Source organism: Pseudonaja textilis, chromosome 2, assembly GCF_049901715.1.
Source record: "Pseudonaja textilis isolate UNSWEBS1 chromosome 2, rPseTex1.2, whole genome shotgun sequence".
NCBI classification, from domain to species: Eukaryota; Metazoa; Chordata; class Lepidosauria; order Squamata; family Elapidae; genus Pseudonaja; species Pseudonaja textilis.
The window spans coordinates 130,815,765-130,838,920 of NC_141991.1; the positions used below are offsets into that span (position 1 = coordinate 130,815,765).

Consider the following 23,156-nt stretch of genomic DNA (forward strand, 5'->3'; position numbering starts at 1 on the left):
CAGTCACCATGTTTCCAGTGTCTTTCTTCCCCACTTCGAACTGAACCAGAAGGCTATTTCTCCCAACAGTTACCATACTATTGTCCCTTAATTTTCAGCCAGCACGGGCCACAGTTGGAGCATGTCAGTATGACATTAATGTGCCTGCATTCAAATTATAAATGTATCGATCCCTTCATTCCCCTTTGCTAGTTATCCAAGGTCCCGCCCCATGAAATATTTTGAGGAATATTAAAAAAAGCAGAATATTATATTTCCCTAAATGAGAAATGGAGAAACATATTTTTTAGAGGCAGGAAGCAGCCGGTCTCCCTGCCCCAAAGCAGAAACTGAGGAGGCTACCTTTTAGAAATGCAGATTTGGTAATCCATTCAAGACAGGATATTTTGAAATAAAAGTACAATGGTAGGATTAGAAGCAGCCCAAAGCCCCTTCATTGCACTAACCCTAGAGCAATTCAAACTTCAAACCTGGGAGATAAAAAATGTCAGAGGTTGACCAAATTAGCTCAGACAAGCACCTAGGTTTTGCATTTCCTTTTGTATATAGAGCCAGCTATGACCCCTATATAGCCCCTATATGATCCCACAGGATAGCTAATAGAATATTAAAGGACATGTTCTTGCACAGGAACAGGAAGCTCAAATATAAAGCCCAAAGATATATCCCCACTCTCAACTCCATTGTCAGCTGCCCAGAATCACATGTGCTTGGTGGTTCTGCTTTATCAATAAATGTTGCTTTCCAATCAGCCTCCAGCCTCCATTTTATCTCCAATGCCTTTCTCCTGAATTGGAATTGACCCAGATGGATAGTTCTTCCAATACCAGTGAATTGCAATTCGGACACTTGGTAACCAACCCATATTTAGGAGGGTTAAAACATCTTGTAAGTCATGTGATTGTAATTGGCAATCTTCCCAGCTGGCTTCCAACAAGTAGTTAATTGGAGAAGCTAGTTTAGCTTAATGACCTCAGTAAAAATGGTCATAAAAATGGGTCCACTCACATGACTCATTTAATGACTGCATTGCTTACTGACTGAAATTCCAGGTCCCAATTGTAGTCATGTGGTGGGAACTACCTGTAATGCACATTACCATCCCAATGTGGCATTACTCTACTGTACAGGATTTATGCATTAAAGATTGCAGACTATGTCTAGATATTATCCTATCCTTTACATTCCCAACCTGTACAAATCTTGGTAGGTCTGTAACTATAAATCAGTCTGAATTACCACACGGTTCAGAAAGGTTTATGAAAACAATGAATTATGACTATGTGTTTTGCAACTCAGACAGGAGAGCAAAGAACACTAGAAAATAATAAGCAGAATAAATTCAGTTACCTTGAAATCCAAGCTATATCATTAACGTTTGAAGTTAATGTATGCTATACTGGCTGCTGGCTTTCATGGCATCTGTTGGGCTTCAGGTTTTAGTGACTGTAATATAGAGAAAAGATTTCCTAATATTTCACCAGCAACTGTGGCTGGTGAAAGCACATCTTCAGAGACAAAGTGTTCAGTTTTGCAAGCAATGAGAAGTCAGAACACTTACTTATAAAGACAAGAGCCCATTCAGTCCTTGTTCTGTTGCCTGCAGTCTGTGCAGCATTTTGCCTTGAAGTTGTAAACAAAGCATCAGGAAGTCACTAAACCCTGAAGTTTAACACGATTGGATATATGTTTTAAAGGTATGGACATTGCCTGCTGACAGTTCAAGGTAGGTAGAGAGGAACTTAAGTGCTTTGTAAAAGTCATTGTCCAGTCAAATCCCTTAAAAATATATATGCAATTTTGGAAACAGCGAGCCAGCATAACCAACATGGGAATTCTAAGAATGCAGATCAAAAAAGACATTGCCAGGCTAGGGACTTTCCTTGCAATCCAGTATGAATTATATGGACTCTGCATTTTATTTTAGGATTAAACAGACTCAATCTTAACAATTGCTCAACTGCACATGCAGAAAGAAGTTGGTACTATTCTCATCATAATCTGCTTTTTCTTCCTATTATTTCTGTGACTGAGAAAGCTCCCCTGACCTTTTCTTTCTGCATACACATAACTGGTTTTATAATCCATTATAAATTTGCATACTGTATTATTAACTATAAATACTGTAATTGATACATGCAGATGCGTATCCATACAATACACAAAACATGGATTACTGAACATATTTCAAGCAAGCCTAGAAAATGTCAGCTGATCAAAACAACTTTTTTAAACGTAAGGATCAAGAAATGATTTAGACAATTCAGCATACATTACTCTTACGTAACTGCCACATTCATTTCCATGGGTAACCCGGCAACTTCTAATAAGCAAAGTAAATGAAGGATTATTGTAAACCTGCAGTTTTCAATTGACAAATTATGATTCAAAATCTGAAAATATGAACATCTGAGAGTCTACAAAAGGAGATGTTTTTTTTTATCATGCCAGTTATTTTCCTTTCCTACTTGCTTCTTTGCTTTCTTTTGTTCATATCCATTGTGATTTGTTTTTAAATTGTAATTGCTATTGCTTACCTTTACATCTCAGTGTAAATAAAGAACAGGAAATAAACAATGAAGATTTATAGATTCAGAATACTGCTGTTACTGTCCCAAATATTTTGTGTACACTTTTCCTCATACATTCAAATATTAGCAAGAAATTTCACAAGGAATAAATTAAATGCAGAGACAGTACATTTATTGAAACATGGAATAGTAATAAAATGAGCCAGGAATTAGAAACAGTTTCTGAAACATTACACAAAACTAGGCCAAAGTTTGCATCAATAGCGAGACACCATTGGTTCAGAAATCCAAAGATGGTGGGAAAATAATTATTCCAAATTCAGAGAAAATACTTCGGCAAAAACAAGCAGATGAGTGTCTTATTTTAAACATGATGCATCATCTGAAATCAGCAGCAATGAACTTCACTCACATGACATCAGAGGCCACAACTCGTAGTCACCACTGAACATACTGGATTGGGCCTCTATTGATATATACTAGGGTAATCCATTTTGGATAACAAATCCTTTTTAGATTACAGAGTCCCTCATATTTCAATTTGGAATTCACTTCACAACAGTAGGAATATCCTGAAATGACTTGTGGAACAAGGGGACTATATTAAAAGACAAAAAAGAAAGTTGAGATTGAAGACACTCACTCCAAATACTTTGCCCAAATGCTGGATTACAAACCAAGGCAGGTTTCATAGAATTAAAATATTGTTATGATCTACAGAAACATAATATACATCCATGTTTAAAAGCTAGCCCCATTTTTAGCATACCAGTAGTATGCTACAAGTTCAGAATGTTATATCAACATTCAAACCAATTCAGGGCACCCTCAAAAGGGCTATTTTTGTATTGCATTGACATCTTCATCCTACTTTTATTCAATTTTTCTCCCTCTTAGAGACATAAAAATTTGACCTACTAGATATTGGCAAGCTGTAATTTCCAGGAGCCCGTACTATCATTTAAAACTGTGAGGGATACTGAAAAATATAACTGAATATTTGAAGGCCACGGGTTTGCAATCTTTGCTGTTCTCCAAATTTGCCTGATTCATTTGTGGTCATCCTTACATCTTTTTTCTTTTTGGACAAAATGTGAAAATCTCATATTCCATAATGTATTTAAGGTATAATATAAAGCATTCCAGAATCTCAATTACTGCTCCAATCCATAGGCTGTCAGCCTCTTCTAGTTCTTCCTCCTCTGAAAGACACATTTTCCCAAACTATACTAATGCAGCATTTTTTTGAAGGCACTCTCAAGAGTTCATGCACTAGCATGCAGTGCTGCCCACCATGGATATACAGTCCTGTGAGATTTTTTAATGGTTAAGTCATGTTAGCTATTTGTCTTCCGGTGAGACAAAGACTGAGACAAAGACTGAAATGACAAACATAGTAACGGCACTCCTAAAGAAGCAGTGTGGTCAAGAAGGAAGTGAACTTATAAAACTTCACTCCTGAATTATTCTTGATCAGCAGGAAGGACCAAAAAAGTTAGCAACTTAACTAACATTTCCGATTCCACCATTCTTTGGAAATTTAGGTTTGTATCTGTCTCCACTTACTTACTGATGAAGAATCACAGATCTAAGTAAGGAGAAACTGGAAAACTCTGCTTCACCACTTCCATTTTCTACTTTTATTCAGTACATGTGTCTCTCACACCTTTCTCCCTATTCTTCCTTTCCAACTTTCACTGTCTTTGTTCAGGCAGAGGCAACTTCCATTGGAAGAAGACACATTAACAACTGCAAGTAGACAAAACTCATGCCCTTCTCCATTTCGATTTCTGCTATAGCTCCTTCCTTTATCCACATTAGAAAAATAAAATCAACACTAAACACATAACTTATTTTAAATTATTTTTAAAAGTCCTCTTTTTTTTTTAAGAAAAGGCTGTCAATTTAAATAGTCCTGCGCCATTTCCTATTGGGTTGATAACGTTCAAGCCCACCCTCACCTTTGAAGCTGACAGCTGGTCTTATAGGAATAATTTCACCATCCAGAAGAACTGAAAGGAGGGGTGAGTGGGGATGCACACGGAGAAAGAAAAGCGTATCTTTTCACAGTTTCAAGGACTCTTTATGTTCTCCTACTAATAATAAAAAATGTTTCCTCTTAGAAAGGGGACAGGGCATTCACAAGGCAGTGATTACTATGAGCATTTTTTTTTGTAGAACCTCAGTAGTTAAAACTATCACTTTGGGAGTGGTGGTAAAGGAGGGGGAGGTTCTGATGGGAGTGGGGGTGGTCGTGGCTTATCAAGACTTGCAGCAGCCCTGGGGTTCAAGTATTCGCCGTAATGATGTACAAAGTCAAAATTGGATGACTGGGTGGGTTGCATGCCTTGTGCACTGAGCAGGGAGTGGAGCATGTTCACAGTGTCCTGATAGTCAATGGATTGGTTCATATTATGTCCATTGGCCCCAGCAGTGCCCTTGTCCAATTTTCCATGAGCCCCTCTGGCTTTGTTAGCCTGCGCAAAAGATAGACCAGCTGCTTCCAAGCTGTGGCCAGAATGCGGAGGGAACGAGAATGGCACAGTGGGTCCCTTGGAACTCTTACTGATTTTGGGCTGATGTTCGTGGACTGTAACTGAGGTCTCCTCAGAAAGTGGTCTCTTACGGGAGGAACAATTTGGGGCATAACCCTTGTGTGACACAATGCCAGTTGGGTTAACATGCTTGGGATCCCCTGGACGTTTGGTGTTGGCAACAGGTTGCCCGTGTGAATGTTTGTGAGAATGATGGTTATGATGGTGGTGGTGGTTAGAAGAATGGATCTTATGCTTTTCCTTGTGCTCTCCCCTGCTCTTGACACTGTTTTCATCAGACAGGTTGTGTCGCTCCATGGGAGGCGGCACTTTAATGCGCACTTTTATATCATCTGGTTTGGAAGAAGCAACAGGCTTGTCTCCTGGGGCAGGCAAACGCACTTTAAGTGTAGATGAGGGTTTATCAGCTTTTTCAGTAGCAGGCCGTTCAGAACCATCAGAATTGTTGCCTAGAGGGATTTTCAGGATAATGGGAGAGGAGTTATTCTCCTGCTGAACATCCCGTTCACGTTGCTGCTGTACAAGCAAGTTCTGGGCAGCATAAGCATATTGAGAACGCACATTTGCCTCCATGTTCTCTAGCTGCCGTTTCTGTGCAGCCAACTCCTCAGCATGTTTGGCACGGTATTCCTTTAATGATACTTTTGCTAGTGGTGCACCCTTGATGTTTTGCTTGACAAAAGAGCCACCACTACTGCTATCATGATGTAGATGATCAGGATTGGCAGAAATTTCATTAGGCAATCTATGGCTGACCTCTTGTTTATGTGGAGGGTGCTGAGACATCCAGCTGTCTGTTGAAATATCTGTACTGCCTCGTTCCCCTGGAGAGTCTCCTTCTGTAGCTGGAAGTGAAGCAGTGGCTCCAGTGGTTGACGATGTTGACATGCTCATCAGGCCTGCAATAGTTGTGTCTGATGCACTTCTAGAGATCATGCTGAGGATTGTCTGTTCTGAGAGGCCATCATCCTCACTTTGCTCATCCGTCTTCGACTTCCTGGCTGCTTGACAGGCCTAAAATGAAAGCATTCAAAACTGGTATACAAATCTCTTGTAGTCATAGAATATCACTAGAGAGAAAGGAAGGCATGCACTATGCAACTCTCATTTTAGAAAAAAAAGCCATTAACAAATAATTTTGTTAATAAATTTAATAAAAGCTATCACATCTACTTTATTAATTCAGAAGGTTGATACTGTACTATCATGTTTGTCCCAAAAGTCTTCCTTCTAAAGTCCTCTATTCCTCGTTATTTTGAGTGAAGGTTCTGTGTCTCAAAATCCTTTTTTGATTCTCTGTACTTATAGAATGCATTCCTAGCAGAGACTTACCTGCCATTTATTTAAAACATTTCAGTACGAGGGAAACTTTTATTCTTTAGAGATTATTTAAAATTACTTTGTTTTCATTCTGTGGATGTTCTTATTTGACCTGTTCTGCATGTGTGACTTTATTCTACATTGAGCACTGCTTATATATTTCTAAAACAGGGATTCTCCAATCTATCTGGGGCAACAGGAACATCTGAAATTTTGGAAAACCATTTGTACTGCGGTTTCTACCATATTGTGGGGCTGTGGGGCCTATCACAAAATATTGGAATCATCCCACATGATCAGCATTATAGATAATTACCTAATAGTAATTCCTGGATTTTCTTCCTCTTTTGGGCTATTTCCCCATGTGCTTTTTTTGTTTTGTTTTGTTCCCACGGCTCTCCAAAAAATGTACTGCTCCCCTGCTCCATTTTTAGAAGATGAAGATCCTTTCCTTTTGGGGTGGAGGATATCCACTGCACATCCTTGGGTGGCAACTAGCCATCAAAGGTATTTTTTCCTCTTACACTGATTCTGAGCTCATGTGGAACCCAGATATTTTGTAATGAAACAGCTGATTTCTGAAAGCCAGAGCTCTACTTGAAATAATCCCAGACATTGCAGTGAATTTTTAAATTTGTATTGGAAATTGATGGGTGCCTCAAGATGCTTATGAATGTATAAGTGGGTTAACCCCAATTATAAACCTATAAACATAAAAGAGGCAGAGGTTTCTTGGCTGTATCTTAGTATTCCAAGCAACAGTCTTCCTTCAACATTTTTATCAAAGAGAAGTACAAAGCTGGCTAAGCATCTTACCCGCCAATTCCTGATTCGTTTCAGTCGATTAGGTGTTTTCTCAAGGATTTGAAGGAATTCATGAGTTAATTCTGTAACACAAACACAAGAATAAAGCTAGTAAGCAGCATAGTACTACAGCACAAATTCTACAGGAGCATATTTTAATGTCCATCCTAGTCAGCAAAAAATAAAAATAAAAAATAGAGCAGTCCAAAGCTTAATAGTACGGGTTCAGTTTACAAAATTCATCCCACTTCTTTACTGTCATGCTGGAAACCTTGATACAGAAATCAGAAATAAAACATTAAGTTAATGGAGTACCTCTTATGGGGCATAGAATGTATTTGACCTTGCTCCGAACTTACCATCCAAGAGTTCCAGAGTTACAGTAGCATCAACGTACTCCCACCAGTGCTTCCCGTCCGTGGAGACTGGGATCTCCCAGTTGGACCACTTACAGGCCAAGTGGATGCAGACGCAGGCCACAACGGGAGGGGTGTACTGCAGGCTGAAGGTTGTTAGGTGAAGGCTGACATCACCAGCAGGGGGAGAGAAACAGAAAGCTGTAAGCTCCCAAGCTTCAACAGCAGCCGCACATACAACCGCCCGCTGGACAGACACTGCGGGAATTAGGCATCCCTCAGCTTTAAAAAATGCTATTATCCTGCAAGGTCAAGCTTGCCTTGCACAATAATTCTACTTCAGCCTTTTCCCACAAGGTTTTCCAAGAGCTTCTGTCAGTCTGGAGCTCCAGGACACCCACATGATCTTCATGGAAGGCAAAGAAATGAACTCCAAACAAAGTTACAAATTGCATTGTACAAAAGCACTTGGACATAATCCTAGAAAAAAATCTGAACAATTTGCTCCTTGCAACAAATCCATCTTTTAGTAGATCACCAACAGCAGTAAATTTTGAATCGGGCCATGAAGTACAGCTGATATTAAATCCAACTCAAGCCTTAAATCAACTAAAAGAGGTGTTTGTGTGTTTCCATTAGTTCCTATTCTAACAAGATTCAAACAATTAAAGAAGACTGCCCAACAACCTACAAGGAACTGGACCCAGAAATATCATGAGGCAAAATATGCTGGCAGGAGATGGCAATGTTTACACGGCATTTATAATTCATAAAATCCTTCAGGAAATTAATAACAGTGCATGGCCAAAATGTGCAGATGTTGAGTACTGGACAAAAAGACGTCCCTTGAAAAATATGTAAATTACAGACCAGTATCTACTCATACCACTTGATATGATGAAAAAACCGGATAAAGGGCAACAGCTACCATGAAATGCAATTTGCAAGCAGACTGGGATGGAGTATACGAGCTCTAAAGTCTTATCCATACCGATAGCCCAAATCCTTCTTCCTACAAAAACCAACTTTCTAGCACTACTGGCTAGTCATCATATTGCATATCTTGGATATTATGCATCCAACAGATCTACACTTTACATTGTTGTGCATTATTACTCTGTTCTATGCAACAATATATTAACTGTTAGGCAGCAAGCAAGAGAACTTAAGCCCCTTCAATTTATTACAGGAAAGATAATGAACTTCTTTGGTTTCTTGTATTTCATGAGCCACTGCATGTTAACAGTTTTCTCTTTATTTTTTTTAAATAAATAATGAGATCCTTAGTTTCTTTTAATCCTCTGTGTAGTATAATTAAAAATACTTTAGGTTTGTTCACTTCTTAGCCAGAGCCAGTGTTTAGGCACTTCTTTACAAATATGCATAAAATACAGCTAGTAATCCTAAATTCAACAGTAGCTGATCGAACCTTAGATGTTGGGATATAAATATCCCAAACAGTAATTAAACACAAATACTCAAAAGGCTTAGAAAACATAAGGTCAGAAAAAAGTATCTTACGGTAACAATTTGCTATTAAAACATTCTGGATGGTTCTTTCAAAAATAGCTTTACTTTTCTTTTCAATTTTAAGCCTCATCATCCTCTAATTCAGTGGTCCTCAACCTTTTGGGCATCAGGAACTGGTTCCATGGAACGGGTTTTTTCCATGGACTGTAGGGGGCGTGGTTTCATGTGCTGCCTGCATCCCGCAGATGGGGCTTTGTACGGTCCAGTTTCTGCCATGCTGTGGACCAATGCCAGTCCGTGGACTGGGGGTTGGAAATCCCTACTCTAACTTTTAAGTGTAATTATTTAATCTAAGTTTGCCCATGCAAATACACCAGCCACAAATATGTACTTACAGCTATATCTTAAGCAAAGACTAGAGCAACCCACCCAAGTTACAACAGACGAATGCTGGTTATAACCCAAGTTCAAAAGTTCCAGACATCTTAATACCCTCATGGTCACATGATCACAATCTGGATGCTTGACAACTTGTTCAAACATATAGCCAAGTACCCTATGATTACAATTTTATAACATTTTCTGCTGGCTTCCCTAGAAAGCCACTGGGGAAGCCAGCAGGGAAGGTCAAAGTCCCTCCACACTCACACAACTTCTCCTACCCTTGCCTTTCATGCAGCTGCTCACATCCTGGCCATATGGCACTATTCACTCACTCCCTTACTCCTTTCCTCCACCTGGCAGCAGCTACTTAGCTGCCTGATGGCCTAGGATTGCAACTTCCAGCTGGTTTCCCCATTGACTTTGGTTGTATGAAGCCAGTCGTATGAAGAATTTGCTTCACCTAACAACCATGGGATTCAGTTAACAATGGTAACCAGGAATGCAATTTATGACTGCATTACTTAGCAATGGAAATTTCAACCCTAATTGCCATTATAAGTCAAGAACTAAACTTTATTAATATGTGCCATAGGAAATAGGCTACCATTTCTGAATCTGCAAAAAACACTGAGTGTTTTTTCTTTAAAAAGAAATCAGAATCTGCACTAGCCTAATCAAGATCAAACCCATTTTGTATTTGATTTTTTTGGCTTCACTGTCATTTTTTAATTCTGAAGACTAAAGGAGAAATGAACATGAGATCTAATATTTTTCCACAGGATTGAATGATATAGAAAACCATGGCCGGTGTAAATAAATAAGCACCAATTTAGATGCCTAGATCTATAGTCTGTATCTTCATAGCAAAGCATGCTTTATTAAATCATAATATAGTGTGCAAATCAGGTAATTAATTCATTAACTTGTAGCTTAAAATCTCATTTACAAAAAATAGGATTTCTTTTAGGCAGCCAGGACAGATTTTTTAAAATGTCTTTATTTCTCACCATTATAGTACAATAAAGAGAATTGGTCATAGATGGACTAGCAATATGTGTGCTCATTTATAAGGATATTTTTATTCCGGTTCTGAAATTCAAGATAAAAGAAACTTTAAAGAAATCTACTGTTCTGATGTCAAAGAATGCACTCTAAATGTGGCATATTTTTTCAATTATTCTTTTTTGCAATAATTTATCAGAAAAACATTTCCAAATAAAACAAATATATTCTCAACATCTACCTGTTGGTAGCCATGAAGTAGGAAGTTTGTGCTAGATCCTTGCTGGCTGAAAGAGAAAAGTCACAAGTTAAATTTGCCAATACTTTAGGTGTACCACATTATAGATTTCCTCTAATTCTACATGTCAAGACTGGGGAACTTTTGTGGGAACCCTGGGCTTATTGGTTAAGGCTAGTGTAATGATTACAGTGAGCAAAATCCTGTCATGTGAGGATAGGAAAAAGATTTCCAGCTTTTTTCTGGCCTTGGGTAAGGAGTCATATTGGACTTCTCAAAATATTTGGACATAGAAATGGTAGTTTCTCAAAAGGACAGAAAATACATTCTTTGCCATTCTAGTCAGAGGAAGCTGTGAGCACAAAATATGGTGTAGTCTTTAAGATGCATATTATGTATTATAGCTGTACAAAGCATTCAGAAGGATGTTTCTAAAGAGCATAGCCCGCTGCAAAGCATTAAAACTGCTAGATTGTCTCCTTATAAATGTGCAAGCATAGGCAACCCTCTCACTGAATTACCAGTAAAAGAAAACACCTGTGCATGCCCATAAATGAAAAGACAATTGCAAAGCATTCCATATAGAATGCTGTGCACCGCTTGAGTGTATACATTTCTGCTATTAAGGCTGGTATTGGTATTTTCATTTTGAACCCTTTGATCCTCTAGACATGCAAAAGGCATATATTTAGTACAGTAACAGCCTCTTCTTTTTCCTTTTTAACATGACATTCTTTACCAAGGAAATGTATTCCTGGAAATAATTTCTGAGCTAGAAAACAACTATTTTTGCATGTATGTCATCTGAGCAACAATCGCAGTCATGTTTGGAACCTACCTCGAACAAGCTGTGTGCACTTCACCACATGAGTGTGAGGATGATCTATGGTGATTTCAAAACCTAGAAGAAAAAAGGAAATGCTTAGAATGTGGATATAATTTGTTTGTAATTCTACATACCATGCATGTCTCTGATCCTGGGAGGCAAAGCAGATTGTTCCTCCAGTCAATTAATACCGCTCTGTGCTCAGATGCAAATAGGACATCTCCTGGGCTCAAATACATCAATTATCTTGCACAAGAATGCAACAGATATTGCAAGTTTCTGAAATATTAAATTTCTTGGTAAAAATGCTGACACATTCAAGTACTCTAAAATTGATTCTGAATTAGATAATAAAATCCTAACTACTATTTGTTTTTCTGCTCACTTTAATGACCCAAGCAAGTGCTTTAGCCTTAGAATAGTTTTAATTAATTTTAAGTTTGTTCTGATAACATTTTTATTCTCATTAAAAGAAAATATATGAAGAAACTAACATTCTTTATTCCTGCAAATTAACAGGATACAAGTTTATAGATTATGTCCATATTGGCCATCACAATTGTTAAGCATTTATGACAAATTATCTTTAACCCATTTCATGCATTACAATGTTTCACAGCAAGGATTAACATGCTTACACACTATATATTGAAGCCAAAATGTCTTGCTCAACAGTAATAGAAATGCATTTTGCATATAATAGTAAACAGTAGAAACACATGTATATCATTTATAATGGCAAGCCTATCAACTATCAAAGTGCAAAAAATACAATTTTAATTGCTAAAAACCTTTCAAATGAAGAATTACATTTAAGATGCAGCAAAAGCTTAACATTAATAATGTATAGTAATTTATCAGGATATTAATTTCCTATCCTGGATTATCAAACTGATATAATAATACAGTTGAAACATTAGACTGTCAAGCTGCTAAGACTTCAATCCAGAGTACAATGCCTGGAACCTAAAGGATATAAATCCTGTTAAAAAGAAAATCCTGTTTGCACATTCATAGTTGTATGAATATATTCATTCAAAACATAAACAAGTCATAAACTGGCCATTATGACAAGGACTGTCGCCTGGACTGATGGCTTCCCATATTGGTCAGCTGTGAAGAAGACTGAGGTTGGGTTAGACTCTCCATTCTGCGGAACATTCCTGGGTCTGAGATTCATGAAGCAGCCCGTCCGCTTGGAAAACTTACCCAGGGTCTGCAGTATTATGCTCTCTAGAATGACCAGGTCTTGGGCTTGTTGCAGGTAACCCTGGGGTTGAGAGGACAGGCAGGTTACTTGTGATGAGGCACTCTGTATTAAGCCTGCATATTTCTAACACTCTCTTGAGGAGGCAAAAACATCAAGAGGGAATCTTTATTATATTTGTGCTGGAGAAAATGGGCCTAAATGTCCCATTTCCAGAGGAAAGAGCACCAAATGCACACATAAGAAAAGTTGCAGATTGCATACTTCTACTGTTGAAATTGACCTGTGACACAAGTTCAACATTGCCATTTTGTTCCAATTTAGCTTTAAAATAAAGCTTCCCCCTTGTTGGCAAGGTTAGATGTGCTGGTCCTGTGAGGAAGGGCTGTGGTAAGAACTGAAACAATGTGCTTAATAATCTTTTTATTTGAACAGTAAAAACAACTGGATTTCACAAATCAACTTCTATATTGTCATAAGAGTGTGATCCTGGCAGGCAACATCCATTCCTCAATGCAAGCTGTGCTACAACCAAGCTTTCATCAACATACTGGCCAGAACACATAGGACAGACAACAATTTGGCTTATAAAACCAAGAGCTTTCTGTACTATGTACCAAGAGCAGTAACTCTTTATCTGTATTCAACTGTTAAATACTCTTATTCTGGAAATTATTCAATTGTATTTCAAAGTGGCTGTAGCACTCTCAGTAAAATGAAGCATGGTGGATTTGCACTGCCAGGATGTGTTCTTTCTTTCTGATTTATTGTGTACAGTATATCTTTCACAGAAATTTAACTACTTACCTCACTCCGTGTATCAGGAGCAGCTTCCAGAGGGTGCAGACAGGCATGAGTAACCTTGATGACATGTTCCAATTTTCGAGGCTGCTCCTCCACCTTGGCTGCCAGGAAAAGGGCAGCTGGTGCCACAGCCTTTATAGAGAAGAAATGTATTAAATATATTATCTCTTAAATAGTAAAATCACAATACTCTCAAATGGGCAAAAGAAAAGAAATATACATGTTAGAACCCAAACTGTCTGCAAACAGTTGAAGCAGGAATGTTTCTTCACTCTGAATTTAAATTAGCAACTTTTTGGTCTGCAAACTTTTTTTCTCCTTAGACAAGTTACAAAAATGCACTGTAATTTTTTGTGAGCATATGTTGATTATTGAATGAGGATCACAAAATAAAATCTTAGTAAAGAAAATAAGATCTTACAAAATAAATCTTAGTAACTTATCTGCACAAATCCAGCTAAAAGTGTGAAGTCCAAATATGTTGGTTTGTTATAAACTGTTTATGGGAAACCATAAACAAATCATTTTCCATTGCAAGGTTGAGAGTTTAAGATATTTCTCTCAGAAAGTAAATTTCCTTGTTGTCAGGCATCTGGTTAACATGTCAGTGTTCTAGCAAGCATTTTATCAATAATGTCTCAAAATTTGCCACATATTGTTTGACAATTGTTGTCTAAAGTAGCATTGTTTATAAATGTTTCCTTGAAAGCTTCTTATAAGCATGTAGATCTAAGCATAAATTTGATGGAACCTGAAGACTTAACTGCACAGTATGTTTTCTTCAACTATTAAAGTTCTATTACTTCCATATTATGCACATATTCTTTAATCTATTAGCCAAAAAGAAAATATATAATAAATCCATTCAAAACTCCAGCTGATAAAACACAAACTGATGACATACTTACATTTCGATGAAAGTGAGTAAAAGACTGAACCATGTAGAATCGATGCATATAAACAATTGCTGTATTAATAGTCAGTTGAGAACTAGTGGTTCATCATTAAGGAACATGTTAAATAGTGCACTATTCTTCTAAAGAAAAAAGTATGTAAAAGCTAAGTATTAGAGACTGACTTAAGACCTTACGTATTTTAGTCAATCTTACAATGATATATATATATATTATATACAGATACACATGCACATATGTATATATACTGCAAATATTTTCACATTAAGCCTGCTAAATTGCATCTTTAAAGAAGTTGAACTAAGCTTTGTGTTCAGGGCTTCAAAATTTATTCCAGCCAAAATGTTAAATACTAATACGGGAAAAAAATGAGGCTCAAAAGTAAATTAATGCTAACATTTTAATCAAACACACGGGGAAGGATGGTTCACTTTTTCTCCCACCCCCAAACACGATCAAATTTCGAAACTACGTACCATCCAAATAATGCAACACGGCAGACAAACGCCCCTGGCCAAGTAACGTGTTACTAACCGGTCTCTTGTACTTTTGCGAATCAATTAAGATTCCCTTCAGCCTAAACCGTAACAGCGTGCCAACATCCAACACATGTGCGTCTAACATTCCCCAACGGCCGAGCAAACCTAATCCGTTTTGGCGGTTCCAAATCAAGGTCCGGTCTAAGGCGTCCCAGCCATTATAAGCACCTCCCCGCCTACCGGAGCGACGACCATGATATCCTTTTAACACTGCGACACCACCCCCCTCGTGCGACACCACCCCCCTCGTTCCCCATAAGCCTAAACCTAACAGGTCCCCCAAAGTTGTTTACGCGCACCTCCGGCGGGCCTAGTCCTCTTTCCGTAACCCTGCCCCAGCCCAACCCCGGCTTGAGGCGCGGCCTAGTTGCCGAAGGGATACACGTTGAGGCGTTGGCCCATATCCTGAAGCAGGTTAGCTGCTTGCTGCCGGTACGATAACTCCTTGTCCGGGTCGAGTCCTAGCCGCCAGGAAGGACTCCGAGCGAGCTGCTCACGGGTGAAATACCAGCGTTTTCCACCTCCCGCAGCCGCCGCGTTAGACACCGCCATGATGGCCGTCGTCGCCGTCGACAACAGAGCATGCGCCGGAGAAGGCACGCACGCGCCGGCCAGCATTCACGTGATCGCGTCGAAATCCGCCGCCGCGCGCGAACTTCCTCCCCAGCCTGTAGCGGGGGGCGGAAGCTGCCTAGCGAGTTTCCGGTTTTGGCTTGTCCGCTTCATTTGTAGGTGATCAGTGTTTTTTGCCCGTTGTTTTGGGTCCTGGAAGTACGGGATAAGGAGGTGGGGGGGAGAGACACAGAAAACTAAACAAGACTTCGTGGTTACAATATTCATCTAGATTTTTTTTTCCTGGCTCCAACTTCCTTATTCTCTATGCCTTGCTTGACATCCAGCCCCGTTAACGTTTTTTGGGGGGGATGAATAGAATAGAATAGAATAGAATACTTTAATGGCCAAGTGTGATTGGACACCCAAGGAATTTGTCTTGGTGTAGATGCTCTCAGTATACATAAAAGAAAAGATACATTCGTTAAGAATCAAGAATCATCAGGTACAACACTTAATGATAGTCATAGGGTACAATCAGCAATCAAATCATACTAGGAAACAGTCAATATAAATAGTAAGGACACAAGCAACAAAGTTACAGTCAGTCACAAGTGGGAGGGGATGGGTGATAAGGAGTGATGAGAAGATTAACAGTAATAGTGCAGACTTTGTAAGAGGATTGAGGGAATTATTTGTTTAGCAGAGTGATGGCTTTTGGGAAAAAATGACAGCTCGCCGATTATTTTGTAACCTTTTGGTTCTTAAAAAGGTTTTTTAAAACTCAATGGACACAAAGACCCCGATTTCCGATAAAATTTGCCAGCAGATATTGGTTTGATAGAATCAGAAGATGGCTGCATGCAGCCAAGTTCTAGATCTCAGCTCGTTTGGCAAATCTGATTAGATTTAGTAGGATTGCTCCAGAAACACCTGAACAAGTTGATTCAGCTTTCAGGCTATTCCATATTTAATACAGTCAAATAAATTTGATTCCCTTGACAATGAAACATTATGACACTAGTTGCTACTGTCTTTTTCCAAGATGCTTTGTCTTGCCTGCATGGTTAGAATTTCCTGGTAATCTTTCTTCTGGTGATTGACCTTGCTTAACTTTCTGGGGTCAGCCAAGGTTGGTTAGGTGTTCCCAACTGGCAAGCAAAACAAATGTGATCAACCTTAAGTCAGAGGGGAGCATTTTTGTTCATCCTTTGATGTTGTATGCAAATAAGTGCAAGTTGATGACATAACAATGGGGAATGGGGTTCCAAAATACATAATTTCTTCAACTATTGCCTTAAGACATCACAAACTGCTTTCTTAGCTAATATACTAAGTTCAGCAGTATCACCATGGTAACAAAGCAAACATGGTTCAGAAACCAGGAAATGGAATATTGCAGTTGGATACAGTTGAACCTAAGTACTGAAACATAAAGCTCAGGTAATGGCTTTCTTCGGATTAACTTTTCTAGGTCTTCAGGATCCCTTTCGTGATAAAAAAATATCATTACCAAAATATGAAATGCCAGGTAAGGACATTATCTAAATAAAGTTAGAAAGTTTGAATTTTTTGTTTCTTGGGATTTATTAAGAGTTGTTCTGCATGTATATTTATGCACACTTCAAAAATTTCAAAATTTAAAACAAAAACCATAACAAACCAGAGTTGTTGCTATTAGTAGGGAATCAATATTGTTAAAATGAGATACTCACCAACATAAACCTTACATTTGGAGCATAAGCATTGAGTATTCAATAATTTGCATCTCCATGACATGTTTTAAAAGGTGGGATTTCAGCAAAGAAAATATCAATCCAATTATATTGGTAAAATTGTTGTTCCTAGGCCCAAGGAATAACAATTTTGAAATTCTAATATGTAATGCTACATGTATACACACACACTTATACATACACTGGTGCACTGAAATATTTTTAGTGAACGGGAAAGTGGATGAGTTTCAGTCTTCAACACAAATCTCAGTTTTTCATTGTGAATATGTTGCTATCATACATACCATGTTTTCCTGAAAATAAGACCTGGTCTTAGTTTCTTTTGGGCCCCAAAATAAACACCAGGTCTTATTTTGGGGGGGTGTCTTACCTGCTTATCTTAAGACAGCTGCAGCCCAGGGCTCTCATGCTCCAACATCTGCCGCACCACAGCCTGACTTCTGTGACTGCTTGCGGACAGATGCCACATGGCTCATTGTGCCGGTGCTGCCTCTTGTGGCAGGAGGCCAGCACTATGCGATGCAATACATACTGTCCTGCCACAAGTGGCAACACCGGTGCAATGTACCGTGTTACCTCCTGCAGCAAGCAGCAGCACCAGCACAATGCGCTGCATGGCATCCGGCTGCGAGCAGCCATGACAGCTGTTGAGCAACAGCATGACAGCTGTCGGGGTGTGGAAGGCTTGGCTGTAGCGGTCCTAAGGTAAGTGGGTGCAGGGCTTGTGGGGCAGTTCTACCTACTCACCCCCCCAACTTAATTTTTACACATGCACCTTGCGCTACCTTGTACAACCAGGTGGTGGGACGGAGTGGGCGGGATCTTAACTAGGACTTATTTTGGGGGTAAACTTATATTAGGCATGTGTAAAAATCAAGCTAGGCCTTATTTTCAGGATAAGTCTTATTTTTGAGGAAACACAGTATAGCTACCTTCCACATTTGGACTGGTGCAAAAATCAAGGATATATATACATTACCTCAGAAAAAGTTGTGAAACTTTAGATTATGGGTCTGCCAGATAAGCGGCTTTGTTCAATGAAAATGATATTGTATAGACCAGCTTATCTATAGTGGATCCTGTTAATTAACCACCAATTCGAGTTAATATTTCATGCACATGTGGAACAGCATGACTAAATGTAATTATAGTTTTTAAAACCCTGCAACTGGAAGACAAGGGGAAAGGATTTTAACCAGTATTTCTCCTCAACCCATGAGTTTGCCTCAAAATTACAGGCAATTTTTCGGGTATATTTTCTGCTACTGCAATCTGATGTATTGCATCCAGACATCTGAAGAGCAAATATCTATACTAGGCTTAATTTCAGACAAATATATTATCTAGTACAGCTGTCTTTCTGTTAAAATGAATGCATTCCAAAAGCTTACTGCTATAATGATGCTGTAATCTTTGTTTTATAATTAACATTTTAAAATGCCTTTAAACAGTAATCAGAGTAATGATATAAACAGGTTTTCCAGGCTGTCTCTTATTAATCATTCTTTAAGAAATGGAATTATATACTGCACCTTCAACACTGTTAAGTATTATGAATAGTTCAGTATTATGAATTTTTTTGCGTGTAACTTGCTCTGAATCTTGTCCGAGAATTGCTTTCTTCTAGAGTGACATTTTTTTTCTGTCCATCTCCAGTGGGAACAATCCCTCCCAAATTGGAACTTTTCTACCCAAAGCTCCCACCCATAGGACAATTTGGATATGGTGATGACACTGTACACCAGGGCAGCCATGAGAAATATCAAGAGGCTATCAGACGGAAACGGCTCAAGAAATGTAGGTGAAGAAGCACCAAGAGTCAGGTTTAAATCAAAGTTTCAATAAATGCAGAAATGCTCACAGCAGGAATAGAGGAACCTATGATTCATTAGAAATTTAATCACAACTGGCATCATTTGTGACCATGCAGCATATTGGCCATGGGTGAAAAAACCCCATAATGCCTGGAAGGGCTGCTGGGTCTGTGTTCCCCCAGGGAATACATTGCAGAGGGGTAACCGTACTCACAATTTACAATATACTTCAAGTCTTTTGGTTTAAGAGCAACAGCATGGATAGGGAGCACATAGTTCAAGAGCATGCTATGTGGGCTGAACCAGAAGAAAACCTGATGGTCCCTGGGTTTCCTGCAGTGGATGAGGAGAGCAAGTCACAAAAGCCTTGCCTCATAGCTTGGTCCTTCTGTATTCACTGCCAGCTATTTGGGTAGTATGGAAAAGAAGCAAAAACCTTCACTTTGATGTTTGTTTCCAATTAATTGATGATCAAATAAGGTAGCAATCAGCTGCAATAGTCTCCTTTGACTTGAGCTCAATTCCTGATGACTTCATGACATATCCATGAAGTTCTCATGACAGAGGAATAAAAATTGTCTTCTTCCATATCTCTATTTTCTGGTAGTTTCCTATCCAAATACTAATCAGGCCTGATTATTCTTAGATTCCAAACCAGAAGAGGTCAACCAGGCACTCGCATCTTTTAAAGCTACCCATAGATACTAGATTGAATACTAATTCTTAGCCAACAGTTTAAAATAAATGAAACCATCATATTAAGTACTAGGAAAGTATTAATGATTCCAGGCTAGGTTTAGCAAGCCTGATAAAATACAGGAAAGAATAGCCCTCAGGTTTCCCGGGAATAATAAAGTTAAATAAGAAATAGCAGGAGGAAGAGGCTTTATTATTATTCAAATAATAAAGTCCTGCTTGGTCAAAGGCAATTTTCTTTAGAGATCCTACCTTGCCTTGCCTACATATTTAAGCTTTTTCCAAGCAATTAGAAGGTTTACTCTCTTTTCTAGACCCCAATCAAGAATACAGGGTATCACTAACTTGTGGACAAGATATTGGTTGGTGGCAGCCTAAAAATCTATCGATCAAGCCAGAAGATACATTACCTTGGATAAAGGTGACAAGGCACCCACAGGTGCGGAGCCCCATGACCAAGTAAGCATTCAGTGAGCAACAAAGAATTAGTTCTTCCATCTAGTCTAAAATGGATGATCTAACTTCCTTTCCTTTATCTGAAACTATCAGTATAATATGTGACTTACAGGTATAAGAAACTTCATATTTTTATAGAAATCTAGTTAAGAATCAGGGCCACAGTGCTGGTAAACTTAAGTTCATAAATTTAATTCATCAGTGAGCTGACCTGGCAGAGCAGAAGGTGGGGAGGAAGATAGGCAGGGGGGAATATAGCATCTGTACTTTCAAAGAGTCATAAGTAGGTTCTTTGGGGGGCAGGGGGAGTGTCATAACTTCAAATGGTCATAAACATGGATTACCTGCACACAATTATAGAACTTAAATTGTAGACTAAAATAATTACATCAAAACAGGTGGATTCTAGATGTACAATTACCCTAATCTTTCATAAGAAACTGAGAAGACCCATAGTATAATTGGAAGTCCCAAAATTAAGGACTTCCTGTGTTTTTCTGCATGAAAGCTGAGAGAATAATGTTGCATTCATTCTTTTAAAAGGAAACTAGACTTCTAGCAGACCTAGAACTCTCACAAAATCAACATTGCTTATATACTTACTTAAACTAGTTTAAGATTTACATGAGTATTTGTACATCGATAAACAAAACAGCATGAAATGTACTATATTTTGCTATTGCTTAAGGCGAATGTTGAATGAGATAACACCTCAGCTCCTGCTACCTTAAATCTACATTCTCACAACCTGCTCAATCTGATTACTTAACTAGCCCATTTTCCAGGTTTAGATAAGACACTTAACCATAAACTAATAAAAAGTTCAGATCTGCACACATCAAAAGTGGCCAAGCCCCAACTCTAGTAAAGGCCAAAATTGACCACATTTAGCTTAATATATTGTATCGTACAATCAATTCATTAGATCTAACTCATCGTGTTGTATGAATACAGCTTAAAGAGAGAAAATGCATACCGGACAGCATTTTTCCTGGATTATAGCCGTGGGCTGTATATGTCTGAATTCGAGGGAGATTGGGGTTTTTTTGGGAGGGGGGGTAGGGAGAAGCATGTCACATCAGCTAGTACGAACCCCTATAAATATGCCCGATTCTTCTCACAACTAAAAAACTGAAACGTAATCCTTCTCGGGAGCGGCCCAAACCAGCAACAAGTCTGTTTTGTTAAACCGGACCATCAAACAGCGGTCACCGAGTGCACCTTGCGCGGAAGGACCGCCAGGGGGCATAGTAAGGTGCACCCGTATAGTTTGCCAATCTTGATTCCCATCAGGATATTCTCGTGCGTGTGTACGTAGACATACACGTGCACTTTTCATCATGCTACGGTGAGATGGAGGCGCACTGCGAAAAGTGGGGGGGGGGGGACGGGACGGGACGGGGACGGACATTGTTTTTGAGACCTCATGACTCCCACCTCATCAGCTGTCCTTGCAAGCGGGCAGATATCTTCCTCCGGAGAGGAGGCGGACGGCGGCCCAATATATCTTACCGTAGCAAATGAACGAGTAGCTGCTGGCACCGGGCTTTAAAAACACCTTCCGACCCGATCCGACCCCATCGGCTCAGCGAGTCGGAATGAGCCGAGTCTGGGCAGCGGTGGGGGACTGGAGGGTTAAGGGATCACATGACACCCGGGAGCCCTTAAAGAGGTACCGCGCCTGCGGGAAAGCTCTTCGCCCTTTGCTGGACTGAGTACGGTGGGGTTGGAGGCTCGGGGGTTTAAAGACTTGGGTCGCTCAAGAGCAAACTCTGTGAAATCGCTTGTCCCCTTTGGATGGGATTGATTTGCGGGGTACAGTCTTCATTAGCCCAAAGATTATTGTCATTGCTCAGTGCTTAGATTTAAAACAGTACGGAGGTATTCTGCAGAACAAATTTTCTTTCCACGGTTATATTTCGTTCTCTTAAACAGAGGTAGTGCACTTTACTGGTTCTATCTAGAGACTAGGAACAGGAAAGGGAATTAACAATTCCATTTGTTTTTTGTTTTTTTTTGTAGGTTTATAGACTACATGGCAGTCACTGATCCTCTCTTCAGCCTGTTCTGAGTCCAGGTTCCTGAAGCCTAAGAAGAAGCAGGAAAGCCCCTTGACCAGGATAATATGTGGAATTGTCGAGTTTATTCCCTCTCTGTCTCTCCTGCAAGAGGCGGAGACTTGTGTGTGTGTTTGTTTTCAATAAATCCAGAGCAGAACACAATCCAGCCTCGGTCCAGAAGGAGAGTTGTTTTTCTTGCATTAGAAAAACATTTTCATTTACACAGTAGTAGCATGTCACTCATTACAGCAACATTCATTGCTTATTTATCAAACTTATGCCCCCATTGCAGTCTGATGATTTTCAGTGGTTTACAATGTGTACAACACTTACATATTCATGATGGCTGGGTTAATAGAAAAAAAAACGGTACAGGGAAAAATGGAATGCCATCTTCACACACACACACACCCCCACACACACACCACTCCCTCTGCTCTGCTTATTTCTGGTTTACTCTGTTGAGCCAACCTGCTGACAGCCAGAGATACTTGCTTCCCCATGACAAGAAAAATAAACCTGGGTATAAAATCATCTTACAAGTCGGCCATCTTTGGAGTCAAATTGCAGGCTCACAATTTGTGTCCTTGCCCGCTAATGATTGTGTTTGCATATTCTGCTTGTTAATGGTTAAAAGTCCTTAACTTCAGCTCAGAAGCCCTAACCTGCACCATCGCCTAAAAAAAATAGTCTCTCACCTGGCAGAATAGAGGTATTAAGTGGGTCCTACATTCACTGTATTTTAATGAGTAGATAACCATGCTTAAAATTATCAATTCTTACCATAGCCACAGATATCATCCAATCCCAAATATTCAATTGAATCAAGCTCAGTTCCTGATGACTTCATCAACTCATCCATTTAATTGTCTTGGCAACAATATAGACATTA

General features: G+C 39.2%; 2 protein-coding genes across 5 annotated transcripts; one reads left to right on the forward strand and one right to left on the reverse strand.

Moving 5' to 3' along the window:
- Positions 1-2,681: 2,681 nt before the first annotated feature.
- On the reverse strand, positions 2,682-21,822 carry CCNT1 (cyclin T1). Of its 3 annotated transcripts, XM_026714825.2 has the most exons (10): positions 21,717-21,822; positions 15,333-15,715; positions 14,406-14,487; positions 13,501-13,629; positions 12,696-12,756; positions 11,499-11,561; positions 10,664-10,709; positions 7,570-7,733; positions 7,223-7,293; positions 2,682-6,100 (listed from the first exon to the last, which is right to left on the reverse strand). In XM_026714825.2, exons 2-10 carry the CDS (start codon positions 15,566-15,568, stop codon positions 4,730-4,732), a joined length of 2,223 nt encoding a protein of 740 aa, XP_026570610.1. In that variant the 5' UTR covers positions 15,569-15,715; positions 21,717-21,822; the 3' UTR covers positions 2,682-4,729. The 3 variants fall into 3 exon arrangements, with proteins under 3 accessions (XP_026570610.1, XP_087781418.1, XP_087781419.1); XM_087925292.1 differs by lacking the exon at positions 21,717-21,822 and having other exon boundaries at positions 14,406-14,533; positions 15,250-15,527; XM_087925293.1 differs by lacking the exons at positions 12,696-12,756; positions 21,717-21,822 and having other exon boundaries at positions 15,333-15,583.
- Positions 15,881-22,419, forward strand: SPMIP11 (sperm microtubule inner protein 11). Of its 2 annotated transcripts, XM_087925309.1 has the most exons (5): positions 15,881-16,007; positions 16,977-17,033; positions 18,895-19,035; positions 20,063-20,207; positions 22,227-22,419. In XM_087925309.1, exons 2-5 carry the CDS (start codon positions 17,027-17,029, stop codon positions 22,273-22,275), a joined length of 342 nt encoding a protein of 113 aa, XP_087781435.1. In that variant the 5' UTR covers positions 15,881-16,007; positions 16,977-17,026; the 3' UTR covers positions 22,276-22,419. The 2 variants fall into 2 exon arrangements, with proteins under 2 accessions (XP_087781435.1, XP_026570612.1); XM_026714827.2 differs by lacking the exon at positions 15,881-16,007 and having other exon boundaries at positions 16,891-17,033.
- Positions 22,420-23,156: the final 737 nt, after the last annotated feature.

Coding starts and splice junctions, on each gene's coding strand:
- CCNT1 (XM_026714825.2), bottom strand. CDS start 15,568: ATGCTGGCCGGCGCGTGCGTGCCTTCTCCGGCGCATGCTCTGTTGTCG. Junction 7,734..10,663: donor TACTTCATGGCTACCAACAG/GTAGATGTTGAG, acceptor TGGTGATGTCAG/CCTTCACCTAACAACCTTCA. Junction 6,101..7,222: donor AACGAATCAGGAATTGGCGG/GTAAGATGCTTA, acceptor CTTTCATTTTAG/GCCTGTCAAGCAGCCAGGAA.
- SPMIP11 (XM_026714827.2), top strand. CDS start 16,949: ATGGCTTTCTTCGGATTAACTTTTCTAGGTCTTCAGGATCCCTTTCGT. Junction 17,034..18,894: donor ACCAAAATATGAAATGCCAG/GTAAGGACATTA, acceptor GTCCATCTCCAG/TGGGAACAATCCCTCCCAAA. Junction 19,036..20,062: donor ACGGAAACGGCTCAAGAAAT/GTAGGTGAAGAA, acceptor TCTCTTTTCTAG/ACCCCAATCAAGAATACAGG.